The 15670-nt window shown below is 32.2% G+C and overlaps 1 protein-coding gene and 1 long non-coding RNA gene across 6 annotated transcripts; one reads left to right on the top strand and one right to left on the bottom strand.

Annotated features, from left to right (window-relative positions):
* The first annotated feature begins 620 nt into the window (after positions 1-620).
* On the top strand, positions 621-15431 carry LOC135132108 (uncharacterized). Of its 5 annotated transcripts, XM_064060056.1 has the most exons (7): positions 621-739; positions 784-901; positions 1729-1838; positions 13981-14257; positions 14328-14663; positions 14721-14810; positions 15138-15431. In XM_064060056.1, the coding sequence occupies exons 3-7, from the start codon at positions 1791-1793 to the stop codon at positions 15311-15313; spliced, it is 927 nt and encodes a 308-aa protein (XP_063916126.1). In that variant the 5' UTR covers positions 621-739; positions 784-901; positions 1729-1790; the 3' UTR covers positions 15314-15431. The 5 variants fall into 5 exon arrangements, with proteins under 5 accessions (XP_063916126.1, XP_063916125.1, XP_063916127.1 ...); XM_064060055.1 differs by having other exon boundaries at positions 622-739; positions 784-905; positions 14328-14810; XM_064060057.1 differs by lacking the exon at positions 14721-14810 and having other exon boundaries at positions 623-739.
* LOC135132812 (uncharacterized) lies at positions 11210-12430 on the bottom strand. Its single transcript, XR_010281096.1, has 3 exons — positions 12151-12430; positions 12006-12095; positions 11210-11923 (listed from the first exon to the last, which is right to left on the bottom strand). It is a non-coding gene; the product is annotated as an uncharacterized LOC135132812 (long non-coding RNA).
* Positions 15432-15670: the final 239 nt, after the last annotated feature.

Genomic DNA, 15670 nt, shown 5'->3' with positions numbered 1-15670 from the left:
TTACATGACCGAGCTTTTTTGTTGAATTTCATTGCGCTGCTTTTTTTATAAACTTCTTCCAAATTTGACAGATGGTTACATTTTTTCTTAATTCTAGCTGAACAATAAAGCGCTAAAAGTCAAAACAAAAATACAACTTCGGGAAAAACACTATTACGTAAAAATGCGTCATAAATCGTATCAGTGAATGTAACGTTGTACTACAAGTCCGATAAAAATTTAATTGTGCTTTTAAGTATATCCTGTAACAGTCTTAAAAAACATTCTGATTAACTTATAATGTTTGTTTTGCATTGAACTTCAAAGTTTTTATGATAAAACTTGGTTATTACGGAAAATTCACTCTAATACACGTTATGCCGCTATCTTTTCAAGAATGTACATGTAAAAAATTCCACGGCCATAACGTAATGACAAAATACGCTGGAAGAAAATTACTAAAATCAAGGCGTAACAAAATGATGAGTCCTTGTTGTAGGTGCGTCCCATTTTAATTATCTTATGATTCAGTTCTACATAATACGCGTTTTGTTTTCCTAAGTTACAAAAGAAAATCCTGGCCATGAGCTAAATTAACTAGCAGAAGGGTGTAGACACTCCAAGAAGCATTCTTATGTTTACTGCTTAAAAAACTTTAAGTTAATGAATAGAGCGTTTTAAAATAATTGTGTTCCATAACAAGTAGTGTTGCCAAACAGATGGACGCTTTTAAATTACAGGGCCTGGTGGAAGAGTTATGGTGAGGGAATTACAATCACATTGCAGTTATTATGGTGTCAGTAGTTATCTTTTAGATATGCGCGCAGGTTGAATGCATGCATAATATTTTGTGTTGTTTTGTCGAAGACAAAGTGCATAGTGACATAGAAACTAAGAGATAAAGCATCAACGACTAAGTTAAGTAAGTAAGTCACTTATAATTATTTTTTAATAGAAATCAGTTGAAAAAAATATTAATTAATACATATTTTTCTAATAAAGATATTCTTCAAGAATGGTGGATAATGTAATTAATTATTTGATCAATAATTTTAATGCTCGTAGCAAGAGGTACATTAATTACGCTGAAACTTTATCTCCACTGTACCCATAAGTGTATTTACAGTGAGAATTCAGATTAGAAATTGCATTTCGGACTTAAAAAAATATAAAACCAATCAATTACTTTCGCGTAAAACTCTTTCACCGACTTATTCTTCACCATCACTGAACCATGAGAAATAAAGATCAGTTTAGCACAAGTTCCAAAATTATAATTCCGAATAGTTTTGCACGTACAGTGAATACGAAACCGGCGATAACAAAAATATTTCACGCTTGCTAGAGCGACCCTGTTTCGTCTATTGTCTATGGTGGAGTAAACGTGAAGATTAACAATTCTCCGATGAGAACAGATAAATCATCTTGTTTGAGTGATGTGACTGATTATGTTGCAATCAGGTCAATAATTCGCGAGAAATTTCTAATTTTTCTGTTACAGCAAGAAAAAGTGTTGCTGAAACCACATTAAATTAACTTCCTCTTCAAAAATAAAAGAGCCAAACCATTACACTTTAGTAATTATGTTAATTTATTTCGCCAATGTGACTTACGACACTAACAAGACATAAGCCAACACTTTGTCCCCTGAGTATGTTACCAGTTTCAAGGTGAAATTTAAGTGTAATGGGAAAAAACAATTTGTTCCACTAAAATTGTATTAGCACTCATTCATGAATTTTGTTTCAGATTAGTTCCGATTTAGCAAAAACAGACATTTTTAAGTGATGCAGAAATAGTTTTTATGCGACATGGGTGCTAATTTTGACCGATGGACTGTACTGAAATTATTGGAAGTGGTAAGTGCATCTAAAATAATTATAAAACGAATGCTTGTAGATATGTCATTATCGACGACGCATGTAAACCTTCAGAGAAAAAAAAAGGTTGTAAAACTTGTCATTAGTGACAAGTTCAAGTATAATGAACAATGAGAGTCACTTTTTTCGCACACTTGATGTACTAACGCCAATAACAAGATAATTAATTAAGTCTGAGAAAATTTTACTATGCGATTTCTTAAGTTTTGGAGAGAAGGTTGCATTCATATTGCTTCAAATTCACAATTTTGCAAAAGTTGGTTTGACGCATGTTTGAGTTAACTTGTCCTTTCGCTCTCACTAAAATATTTCACTAGCAGAAAATTTGTCATAACAATAGATAAGTTATGTTTATTATTAATATATTTTGATACATGTGGTGCGTTATATTTGATTCAATTTTAAAGATGGCGATCGAAGATTATTTTAACTTTATACTAAAATTTAAGGCACCTGTATATAATTTTTGTTTCTGATTCACTTATTTTGTTTTATTCCATTTGTTACAGGTACAATCTAAACTTTATGTTTTTCGATTCTTCAAAATTTAACTCATGTGTTGTGTGCTTTTAAAAGTTTCATTCTGTTTTAATAATTTAATAATTTTGTTGTCACTTATTTAAGGTTATGAATTGTGTCAGAAATCTAACAAGAAAAATTATTGTTATTTATTACACCGATTAATTAAATATTCAGAACTTGATAGCTTACTGAATGTTAATATAGACGTAAAACTTAGAAATTATCTTTTTAACTGAAGGGCAACTGTAATAACTATTCATTAATGGAAGAACGGGAGAACACACCTTAGATTTTCAGTAAAGCAAAATTTCTAGTGTATTTCACAAGAATCACGAATTTTTTCTTCATGGGTCTTCTACAAGCCTAAAACCTTTTCCGGATGGTGAATTTTCTGTCTAAAAGTAAATCTTGCCTGTTTTACTTTAATTTTGAAAAAGCAAGGTACAAGAGTTTTCGTTATTTTCTTTTGCTAATATTAATTTAATTCTACTTATTATTCAAGTTCGGTATCCATTATTTCTTTGTACAAATTTGAACCGTCATTATTATCATTTCCAAACTGATCATGAATGGAAGTATGCTCTCAAGAATGGATTAAATCTTTTTAGAGAAATTTTGATTAAATTCTTTACTGTGATTATCCACCCACTCTTGCATTTGACTTTTCCTGTTAAAAAATGTCAGTGGTTTGTCCAGCTGTACTGAACGGTATGGTACATTATCCATTACCACCACATATTTTTGCTACAACTTTTTAAAAGCACGAACAAGCTGGTTAACCACCCGATTTTGTAAAAGCGTCCCCTCCATCGTTTTATGGCGATCTTTGTCTTTATTTATTGAAATTAATAAAAAGTTCCATCCTTCTGAAAAGTTCCAGTGACCCAATGACGAATGTAAGGTAAACAAATCTTTACTAGAATTTAGAAATTGAAGATTTTTTTAAAGTAATATTTTAGCTACAACGACATGTTTTTATTTAAATATGATCTTGCGACCGTTACTTGTATTTGTAACACATAGACGTAATAATTTCGAAAAGTGTTGTAAGTTTGTAAATTACAATTAACTAATAAAAAAAAGTAACACCCTGTATTATAACTGCATAGATGCACAGTAAATTAATTGACTCAATTACTTTAAAAAGTTAAATAGTGTAATTACCTTGCAAAAACAGTTACATTTTCGTTGTTCTCAAGATATTATGTTGTGGAATTTTAGCTGAGACACACTGTATAGATTAAATTTTAGTTAACAGCTGACATTCAAAATTTTCGTCTTTAGTGCATGTTAAAAATTTGTTTTCTCAGGGAGCTGTTGGTACCGCAAGTATTTACTTTGATGGAGGAATTCTAGCTGAATGTTTTTGTTTTTAAGAAATCCTGAGACAAACTTTCCTGTGCTAAACTTTCAATTCTTTAATGACTCAGTACTATGCCTTTTGTTTGTCTTTCTGCATATATCTAGCAGTGGCGGCTCGTGACTGTCTGATCTGGTGAGGCGATGACAGAAATTTGACAATAATAACATTAATAATAATATTAATACATAATCAAATTAATTAAATTAATGTGATTAATGCATATTACTTGGTCTTACTAATTAGTAATGATAGAAGTCTTTTTTCCGGGTCAGTGGTAGGTCCTAATAATAATAATAATATTAATAATAACACCCATAACACATTTAATCAGCAATGTTTTTACAAGTCAAAATTTTGTTCAAACTAGTAGGACTTTCTTGGAGGGATTCGGGAATAGTTGTTGTGTTCCTTTGTAAAGGTTTTAGGCCCATAAAATTTTTAATGTGTACTTTGGAACTTTCATGTAACTTTGCACTTCGAATGAAATTATTTAAATCGTTATATCCCGGGACGTCAAATATTACGGCAGAGCCATTTATATGTTTCGTATCGAGTTGCTTTAAAAGACTTGGAGTACTGATGATTCTGTCGCTTATCAATGGAAGTTAAATGAATCCTAACGGTTTTGACTGCTCGATATTTAGCAAAATTTGCCGACGTTCTAGCTCGGTTCGCCGTGAAAACGGTGTTTCAAGAAGGAACATGACGATATGGTACTCGGCATTCATTTTTCACTCACCTGTACCTATGAAAGATACAAAAGCACGAAACATCAACGGGGTTTTACTCACGTTCATGCTAATTACCCACGCACCCCACAGCCCTTCCGTTCTGTAAAATAAGTGGGAAAATGGTTTAATAAGTACTCCGAAAATGGCCGAGAAGCACCGAAGATATCGCCTCAGTTCCGAGCGAACGCATGTATAGGAGTATAAGAGCTGAGCCATGGAAATCCGTGTCTGTGATTGGGCTTCGTTGGTTCAAGTGAACCGACGTTCTGGCCGCTTCAGTTAAAGAACTAGGAGCATAAATGGTACGGTATTCAACCGAAATTGTCAGCAGAAAGCGTAAAAAATAAAAAATCGTCTACAGATTTGCCATTTCAACATATTTTTCTAACTGAAAATGCATTGAAAGTTCATTTTTAATTACAAATTAACTCAATCTGTTCTTAAGATATATGCTGTGAGGCGCCGCCTCACTTGCCTCATCTGACGAGCCGCCACTGATATCTAGTCAACATTCTTTTTTTAGTGCAAATTACATATTGGAATACATCAATTATCAGTAGCGGCTTGTGACCCTTTGAAATGGGGGGACACAATTTGATTGATTAGTTAAATATGAAGATATAAAGCAGGTTGTTATTACCAATTAATAGACATAAATACATTCAATAAAAGTAAAAAGTATTTGTCCACATATCTTCGTGTCATAGATCATCGATGCCAGTATTAATTCAGGGCGATGGTTTTAACTCATTACCGAGGAGAGTCACAAAACAAAACAATTTATTATTTTTTTCACAACCGCACATCCACGAATATTTATTATACGTGTTACGTCTATTAAAATATCTATGAAAGTTTCTCGTTTGCCATGAACACTTTTTTTTTATTAATAAAACGGGGGTGGCTCTCCTTACAATTTTACGGTCTTGACACAGGGAACGATTTTTTATTAAATATTCAACCAAATTAATTATTTTTATTTAAAATCAAACAATTTCACTCTCGCAGAATGAAAATTAAATCCCGCAATTGAGTTACTGCTGGTGGGCACTGTCGGAACAGGACCCGAATCCAGCTCAATACCGCGACTAGACGCACGGTTTCCATGGTAACGGTGTAAAGAAAACGTCTGATTTGATCTCCGTCTCCGCTTTTATAAGCACTTCATCAGCAATAACATATCGTATATTCAAGACACAACATCTTTAGGTGTAAGTTTTGATATATTTTATACAAGTGGAACGAGATAAAAAAATTAGGTTTGATAATTATTAGACAAATTTCCGGATAATTTTTTAAATATTGAACATGTTAAATTGACCGAAAACATCAATTACTGAGTTGCATTACCTTTTCAGTGCCTTCGTTTTTATCGAAAGAGCAAAAAATATGATTAAAAGGCATGGACTTGTGACGATTTTTTTTTATAAATTTCTTTTTACCAGATTACTGACAATTAGTGGTTTTTACTGCTATCTCGGTATTAGGTTTAACGACTCACAGATATAACAATAATATGGTGGAAATGTAGCAGATTTAATAAAGGACACGAATTCGGAGCATTTTCGATACTTATTTCCCCTAAAGGAGGCTGTGTGATGAGCGCACCAGGGTAAGACAGAGAGAGACAGAGAGAGAGAGACACACAGAGAGAGAGAGAGAGAGAGAGAGAGAGAAAGAGAGAGAATGAATTATAAAGAAATAGCACAAACTCACGTATATTGATTATATCTTCGCTTACTATTTTGGATCATATGGTATAACAAATTCGGTAAATAAAAGTAAATAATCGTAAAACAATTTTATTCAAAAATCACACAAATAAACTTATTGGAATACATTAACAACACAGTTTTTACAATTCGACAAATTAATGTTACTAGAGGCCGTACCTACCATATTTGGTATATTTTGAAATTGAACACTGGTTTCTTCAAGAATTTTTGCCGACATCCTTTTATGTTCCCAATGGAATTTTCTATATATCTCTCCGCATTACTATTAATCTTCCAACCTCCATAATGTATAATTGTAAGAAGATCTACACTGGATTCTACTCACATGGACGCAGAAAATCTTCTGAAACTATGTCCAGTATATTCCTCTGGATGAGCACGTTGTGTAAAAGTAGTAAACATTTTTTGTTGTATTGCCAAAAGAATGCATTCCAACCAGTTGTTTCGTATATTTATTTGTAAATGAGAAAATAAACCGACTGTATCTGTCTGAATTAGGGACAATATAAATATATATTTGAACAAGTTGTACTAAATTCGGTTGTAGAATCTCTTGATGTGGTGAAGAATTGTCTTGCAAAATTAGTTTTTGTATTTAATAATAAACTTGAAAAATTTAGCCTTCCTTGATTACGTTTTCTTTACGCAAATTTTTCAATTTTTCTGCCCTAAATGCGTCACTTACCCCGATAATTGTTGTTATCTAAAAAATGTTTACACAAAAATATGTGTTTAGGCTGAGTTCTCACACGTTTATCACTAAAAATGTTTGGATTCTAAAAGGAATTTTGTGACATCCTGCTTGGTAAAAATTCGAACATTTTAACCCTATAAACAAAATGCAGTCAGCTGTATGTGTTTGCTAATATCGATATTCTTCTTAGTGGACAATATGTTTCCAAACATCGAGTAATGAGAAGTTTTTCTATCTGTGAATTGTTAAAATAGGTCAGCAAAACTATCTCGTGTGTAATATTTTTCACAAGTCTTTCTAATGCACCATATGTTCCATAACGCTTCTATAGTACTCGTCGGCAGATGGATAAAACCACTTGTTACAATAAAACGTCAGGTTGGTATTATTACCATGGTAATTTCAAGCCCTTCGGGTTTGCAGCGCCTTGACGTTTGATAACTGACAATAATGTCAAACGACTGCAAACCATCGTGCTTCAAATTCAAAAAAACAATTCCATTTGAAAATATTATGAAGCCAAGAACGCGAAGTTTGTTAAAAAAAGAAACAAAAATTGCTATTATAAAACGCTAGAAGAGTTTCAACGGGGATATCCTTCGTCTTCCCAGCGTGAACACGAGTTACAACTCCGGAACATTTTTTCAGTACGAAACCGTGGCAGTAACTATAACATTTCCAACTTTACTTATCCCCCACAGAGTCCACGTTTTTCATTTTTCACACCAGCCAGTGACTCAGTACCATCCTTTTATCATATCATTAACCAGCTCATTTTCCTGCAGTGTTCGAGAAGTCAAATAAGAACGCTTCTACTCCAACACAAATCCGGACAACTTTCCGAAGATCCTAAACCTTCCCCACGGAAGAAGTCAAAATAGTTTACGGATTTTGAATTCAAAGATCTAAATTTTCCACATTTGAAAAAAATTGTCAGAATGAGTTTTTTCAATTCAGGATTTATTTAAATTTGCCACACAAAATCTAAATTATAACGCAAGTATCCGGACTCTACAAAGGGTTAATAAATCCATCCTTCCTGTGTTTCAACCTAAGTGAACTGATCTGCTTCTGTACGTCACTTTCTTTTGCTTGACGCTTTATCTCTTTAAATACTTCGTGTAGTTTCTTATAAATTATAACCTACGGTTCTCTTGTATTTTTTTGCATTGCATACAGTGGGCTGAAAATACTCCACAGTTCTGGTGACATTTCATTTTTAAATGTGTAAATCTTCTTAAAACATCATTAGCGCTCTGTGATTCAGGAGAACCAAGAGATAAGTTAGTATCGTTCATGGCAGTACATATAATGTAAGCCATACACGCTACGGTCTACTGTCTAGCTAGGTTTACCTGTGCAGATGTGCCTGCACATTTTATACAATCTCATATGTACTGTATTAGTGATTTTTCCGGTAAAAGTAATCACAATTTCGTATGTTTCTTCTGCATCAAAAGTAAACCTGAGTTTAAATTGCTCATCATTGTAAAATGAATACAAATTATCACAGCTAAAAACTCAAATGATTTTGGTTTTTGTAAATAAACAATTCGCTACAATGAAAATGACACTGTAACATTTTGGATTTTTTAATTTAGGAATTAATGCATCACAAAAATTCAAACTTTTTTCTTATTTTATGTTAGCAGATAAAAAAAATATTTTCCATTGCCATTTGGATCGTAGCTAATCAATATGGTACACGTCGTGTTACTCGGGCTACGCGTCGTCTGATAATCTTCACATCTATAGACATACCATAATGACTGGAGTTACGATCCTTACAACATAATAGTTATTTATGTATTAAGGGCATAATCAGGGAGATTGTGGCACGAGGGAATGTTTAAAGCCCGACGAAGGAGGGCTTTTAATTTCCCGAGTGCCACAATCGACAATTATGCACGTGGTACATACAACGTTTTATTCTATTTTAGTTTCTAAACTATTTTTAACGAAATATTGAGTATTTTCGGCAAGACTGTATGAATTGTGCCGATGCGAATTTTAATACATAGCTGGCTATTATTTTGATGTTGTTATGGATACCACGTTGATTATTTGATAATTCGTTTTTCAAAATGTAAATTAAAGAAGCGGAAAACCTTTATTCAAACGAAAGTTTAGAAGAATTTGAAGTCGGTCAAGTAATGATTTGATAAAGTATTATTTTTCCAACTTAAGAAAAACGTTGAATATCGAAGCGTGTTTGAATAATTAATTGATTAGTGTAAATGAACAATCAATTGTTGCTTAGCAATTTTTGACAGATTTGTGCTAAAAAGGCCAATTTAAGCCCGCATTTGGGTGCTTATAATTAAGATTATGGTTCTAAAATAGAATAAATAACTATTATTCCACACAATTTGACATTTTATTTTGAATTTTATAAATCTCGGAAATACCAAGAAATCAAATGTATGGCGGTACGGGAAAGAAAAGTATCTGTAGAGTGAACTGTCATGTCAGAGCAACTCCGTCACAAACAGAAATTTAAATGTAATGGAAACATGTATAGTAGATGAAGTAGCACCCGAACAGCAACTAACGCTAACCGCTAACACTAACATAAGGAACCTTATCATTTCTCGAACAATAGTTTTTTTTTTTGTTTGATCAAGTTTGTATTTCAAACAAGATATTAACGTTTTAGAATGTATCTCTGCACGCCTTGGTGACAGACATGCTAGATAACCACTCTCTCCCGTGTTTGTATTATGAGTATCAGAAAAAGAAAAGTGCGGTATTTTTTTAATTGTTGACCACAAAATTTATAATTCATCAGTCAACCGTGTTTTATGAGCAAGCTAACGTTGTATTGCAGTTTTCACAGCAAAGTTTTGTCAGTATAAATGAGCCATCATTTTCTGATGAACATTTTACTTCTTTGTGTTGAGAACTGTGATATCAAATTTTTAAAGTTAAATGGGCACTCGAAAATCATAGATAACGCGAATTAGGAATTTAGGTTAAGTGATTATTTAGTTTAATTTGAGGGAAGTTTATGTTAGGACAACGATGTTTACACATTGCTTTTGGTTTTTCAACGTTTTTCAAAAAAATTCGATGGAAAAACTAGTAATTTTTTGATTATCACAACTTTTTGTTATTTGTAGTAAAGAACAGCAGTTAGGTCACAGATCACTCTTCAAAATTTTGAAGTAGATATCACAATTTCTGGATTAAGTTCTTTAACCGTTGTTGTAAATACACTTAATTAATATCTTTTCGAATCTTAAAACTGACTACTCTGCTTTTGAAATAGTCCTACAGTCCAACGACTTTAACTGCCTCTGCGTTAACCCTCTTCATTTTTTCTTCACCTAAAAACAATGGTGTTTACAAAATTACGGTATCTCTATTCCTTTTCAGATATTAGGCCGCAAAGTTTTAGCTGAGACATTTTGTATAGTGCTATCATTTTATGTATATTTTTATTTAACAAACATTGCACGTTTTAACTTAATGACATACATTTTAGTTTAGTACAGTTTTCGTAAACTTTGTTTTCTAAAAAATTCCTGAAATTGACTTGATATATTTAGCACTGTTAACAAAAAAAAATATTCAGCAGCACAATTTAAGCAAGACGTTAATTAGTCACTAATATAAGTATTTTAGTTTACATTTCTGTCCCAAATCGTGGCCATAGAATTAACAATGGTATAGAGTGCAAGTATATTAAAGTGATCAGAAAGGTAAAATCTTATAAAACAACTACCATACTAACAACAATCAACATAAATTTATTTCACGATAATTCAAAATTCATCTGTTTTTTGAAACGCAATCTTAGTCTTTGTGGGTAAGGGCATAAGTATTTTTTTCACAATACATATACTTCATTTTTGACATCTGTCTATACTAAAACCGCCGAATAGATACAGTAACTACGTGAAAGTCGCAGCCTATGCTACACCCTTGTGAATAAGTATATTCTCAAAACACGTGTTGTTTAACCAATGCGAACGCTAGGTTCGATATTCAAGCGTTGGTTACGCGCTCTTACGACTGCATTCACTTGAATCAACACGCTGTATAAACTAAACTTACCCCAGTAACATTTTATATGTAATCAATATTGAAGTTCTAACATTTAAATAATATGGGTAACGACAGATTTTTTTTTAAAAAATCAATATTGGTTTTAAATATTGAATATATATTTATTTTCAATGTTTAATACTTATTTAGTTCAGAACATTTAATAAATGTTCTTCATATGAAAGGGGGTATGGATATAAAAAAAACTTGTATGGAATACAATATAAAATTTATTAAACACAAAAATACATTGTCACTGGAAATAACAGTGTATTTGAAACGTTGCGGCAATATTTATACATTTAAAAATTATTTGTCCTAGAACCAATTCGTTGAAAATTTGTACCGGGTGATTGTTTTTTAATTTTTGCTGTAGTTACCCATGACACTTATGTCAGCAGTGAAACTGAAACTGCTGGCATAAGCTTCATGGGCAACCAGAGCATAAATTTAAAAAATCACCTGATGTGAAACACAATATAAATTTTTTAAACATAAAAATACACTGCCAACTTACAATGAAATAAAAATACATTGTCAATGGAAATAACAATGTTCTGCTACATTTCAATCGTTATACAGAAATATCTATTTAATAATTATTTGCTCTATAACCAATTCATTGAAAAGCGATATAATTAATTAAAATAAAAAAAATCATACCTCATGTTTTTTTCGATGAGAATTCATTCTTGCTTTTGTCTGCGCTTAATGAGGTCCTACCATTTTTTAAATTTCAGCAGTTGTGGCGTTTTTGTGACGTTTCCGTGTGGTACCTACAATTAAATTAACTTACAAATTTCGTAATTTTTAAGAAATCACATAACTTTACATGTTGTAGCCTTGTTAATTGTGAGTTCACTAAAAGAGAGCTTATTTTTTCCTTGCCCTGAAAACTTGAAAGCAATTTGGTTCATTATTAATAATTTCTTCAAAATTGCATAGGTACATGTTTTTTACATCTTCTCTTCCTGGCAAATAAACATTATTATCAACTGAAACTAACTAGTTTATAAATACTAGGAGTTAATAATAAGAATAATAAAGGCTTACCAATTCATTCAATTTCTGCGTATCTCCCGCAATTTCTAACTGGATTTCTTCTTTTTTTTTGGTTGCGCCCGGACATTCATCATTTTGTCTCTACATTCATAATGTGCTTATATTCAGAAATATTAATCCTCTTAAATATACTTACGTGTTGAGAAACTGCATTTTCTGCATTGCTTGCAGAAGTGAGGTTATGTAGGGTTAGTACTGTTTTCTTGACAAAACGGTATTTATTCTGAATTTATCGCAGTACCGATAATCACAATTCACAATAGGACAAACACCATGAACTTACACAAAATACTTTTTGAACCACCAACAATAACAGAAAATATGTATATGTTGCACATTGCGCAAACGCGTTCCAGCAGAGCAAGCGCAAATTTAAGTAAGTTTTATAAAAATGATGAATAAAATTATTATTTTTTGTTCGCAAAAATAAAAAAATATTAATTTTTAATGAGCAATTAATAGTGTGCAACACGATATTTCGAATAGTGTCAATTTCACAATAGCTGGTATTTTTTCAAATCAATTTTTAATGTTGCTCCAATAAAAACCCTATGACATAAATTACCTACAAGTTGTCCCAACATGGTACTTTTTTTTTTCATTTTTGTTGTTCGGTATCTTGATAAAAAGACATTTCATAAATATGTAATATATGTTGAAATTCATATATAAATTTATAAATATAAAATGAATATTATATAAATATTTGTAATATCTAGTCAACATTTAATATTATATCAATCTTGTATAAATATTAGAAAAATATTGCTTGCTACTGGGGTAACTACGTTTGTTACATTTTTTTTAAAAGGTATTTCATAAAACGGTTTCTTAAGACCGTGAATCTGCTTAAAATCTACGACCAGAAGATGCATATTTACCTTTTCTTTGTATTCATTATGCTAAAGTTGCTTCAAGATAAAAATCTGATCTTCCTTGTTTAAACACGCCTTGGTAGTCTTCTAAGAATTAATGCCTGTGCTTGATATTGATATACTACTTCCACGAGACGCTGCAATTTGCTTTGTCTCCTTTTTTTTTGTGTGTGGGATACGCTAAAGCATTGTTCCACTCCTCTGACATTCTTTCTTTTTCCCATATTCAATTTTAATTTATTAAATTGCGATCGTAAAGTTTCTCTAATTTTAGAATTTGTGCTGATGGGTCATTTTTATTTTCACTTTAGTTGGTTCACAACTCTTACAAACTCCCATACTACGTTAGCTTCGTCACTTTCATGACTTTTATTGTTGTCTTTTCTTCCGTATTCCAGTGGTATTCTTTTTATGTTATACTCTTTATACATTCATCCAGAAATGTTTTGAAATAGTGTACAGATGTGTCCATTTTTCCTTATATCACTTATATATTTCTTTTAGTTTTCAAATACTACAACTTTTGAGTACGTCGTTTTAAAGTTTTTCATTTTCATTCAGTATTGCTTCAAATTCACAACCTATTGTTCTTATTTTCTCCTATTTTTTGCATTGTCGAGACAGTCTTTTTCTAGAAAACATTTAATCCTAACACAATCAGTTTGGCGCAAACATTTTATTACCATGTGAAGTTAAAAACTTAATTTATTTTTATTTTAATTTAATTTTGTAAACAAATCCTAAATGACATTGTACCAGTAGCAGGTATAATCTGGTGCTAAGGATGTACTTTTAAAATTTCAGAACAAGGTGCTTTGAACACTACATTTATTGGAGCTGCCAACTTTGGGCAGTAACTTGTAGAGCTGCCAACTAAGGTAGTCGAAATTACTAAATTTATTTTGATTTATATATATTAGTATACAAAAACTTTTTAAAAGATCATTGTCACACTTGTTTTTTTGTAAAAACTTAAACTAGTGGACCTTATAAAACATTTTTTATAATATACTACGAGTATTATTGCTCCTGAATTATTTTTACAATCGAATAATAATTTAATTAATTCTTTATTTTTCGTATGGTTGTAGGCGTCCACGGTCGCTTGCCTCATATTTAAAAGCATCACAGACGATGAAGCATCCCGTCTCTTCCTTTATCTCCAAAAATTATCCCGAGAATGGAGCCTTTTAAACAACGTAACATGGGGAAGCGTCGGAGCCGCAGTCGCCAACGTGACCTACGGCGGTTACTTTATAATAACCGCAGCTCTCTTTATTGGGAGGCTCACAGGAGAACTGCCCACCCAAAGAAGAATAACTGAATTTGTATTGCTGGGTGTAGGAACAATATTGTTTATCGTTTTAGGTACGTTTCCATATATCGATAAGTCATTAAAACGTGAACAGAAATTACCGATAATTAACCTTGTCATTAGGTAGTCTAGAGTTCGCGGCATTGGACTCAGTTCCGCAGGACTTGGTTGATAATGCCGCCGTCATTGGCACTTTGTCTTTAGTGACAGCTGCCTTATTCCTCTTGGATATGGGTGGACCAAAAGCTAGGAAGACGGCACAACAAGTCCAAACACCACCACGAAGCATAAGCAAACCCGTGGAGACGCAACAAATTTACAACATTGAAAAAGACGGAGAACACGAGAAAATGCAGACACAAACACAAGAAAAACAAGTCGAGAAAACGCCAAAGAACGGTCATTTGATGAGTGCGAATGGCATTAAATTACCGGATGCGAACGGAAGATATAGAGATAGTATGTATAAGAAGATAAAAGAGGAAAAACCTAAATCTTTCGATATTTTTGGGAAAGATAAACGTGAAGACAGCGATACTGATGAGCCTGATGATATCCCTCCTAAAATGGAAGAGCACTCCCCCGTTTGGAGTAAAATTAGGAAGGGTAGAAATTTATGAATTCCTCTCGTAGACGTAGAGAGGTGGTGGATAAATAAGGCAAAATCAGATTGTTGTCGTTTTTCCTATTTTTTACTAATATTATTAATCACTAACCGCATTTAGTAACTCTCATTTTGCTTTATTTTGTATTTATTTTTTATTACTCAGTTTGATATGTTGTTACACTAACACAAAACTATTAAACGTACTAATATTAAAATTTAGTGTTAGTTTTGTGTCTTTGTGTAAATAAAATTTATTGTCAATAAAACTGTAACACAATTTTATTTTTATGTTGTTCATGACGGCAGGTTTAATTGTTTGCTTTCAGGACAATATGGCAAATATGACATTCTTTCTCCTTCTTATCTATATCCTAATGAAAAACCTTCAGAAGAACACAGACCACCGAGTAGTCCTGGAGACCCAGGATATGTACAATACACAGCTCAACACTGGGGTGAAGCAGTGCAAAAAACTCCAAGGCAGAGTCCTACTCAAGTTTAGTCAGTTATGCTAGTGCTCCTTGTTTTTGTTCTTATATTTTATTATTCCGGTCGTGTTATTGTTTAATGCTGTATGACAATGGTTTGTAATTTTTATTAATATATTAGTTTAATTTTTATTTGTAAATTTCCTATTGTCCAGTTTTTTTTGCTGTATGGCGCTCTGTTATTTTATGTAATTGGACTATGACGACAGTATTAACGTAGGCACGTGCACATCTTATTATTCCGTTTCAAGGCTGGTACGCTCAACAATGACAAAACGATTCGTTTCAAGTGTATCTGACATGACCACTTCTAACAGCAAAATAACCCATCCGGATGTTGTATATATATATATGTATGGCATGGGTTTATA

The sequence above is a fragment of the Zophobas morio genome, unplaced genomic scaffold, assembly GCF_036711695.1.
Source record: "Zophobas morio isolate AGI-343-1 ecotype UQ-CSIRO unplaced genomic scaffold, CSIRO_AGI_Zmor_V1 ptg000021l, whole genome shotgun sequence".
Lineage (NCBI taxonomy): Eukaryota > Metazoa > Arthropoda > Insecta > Coleoptera > Tenebrionidae > Zophobas > Zophobas morio.
Note: the sequence above shows the minus strand (reverse complement) of the source record. Positions and strands in the feature narration are given on the sequence as shown.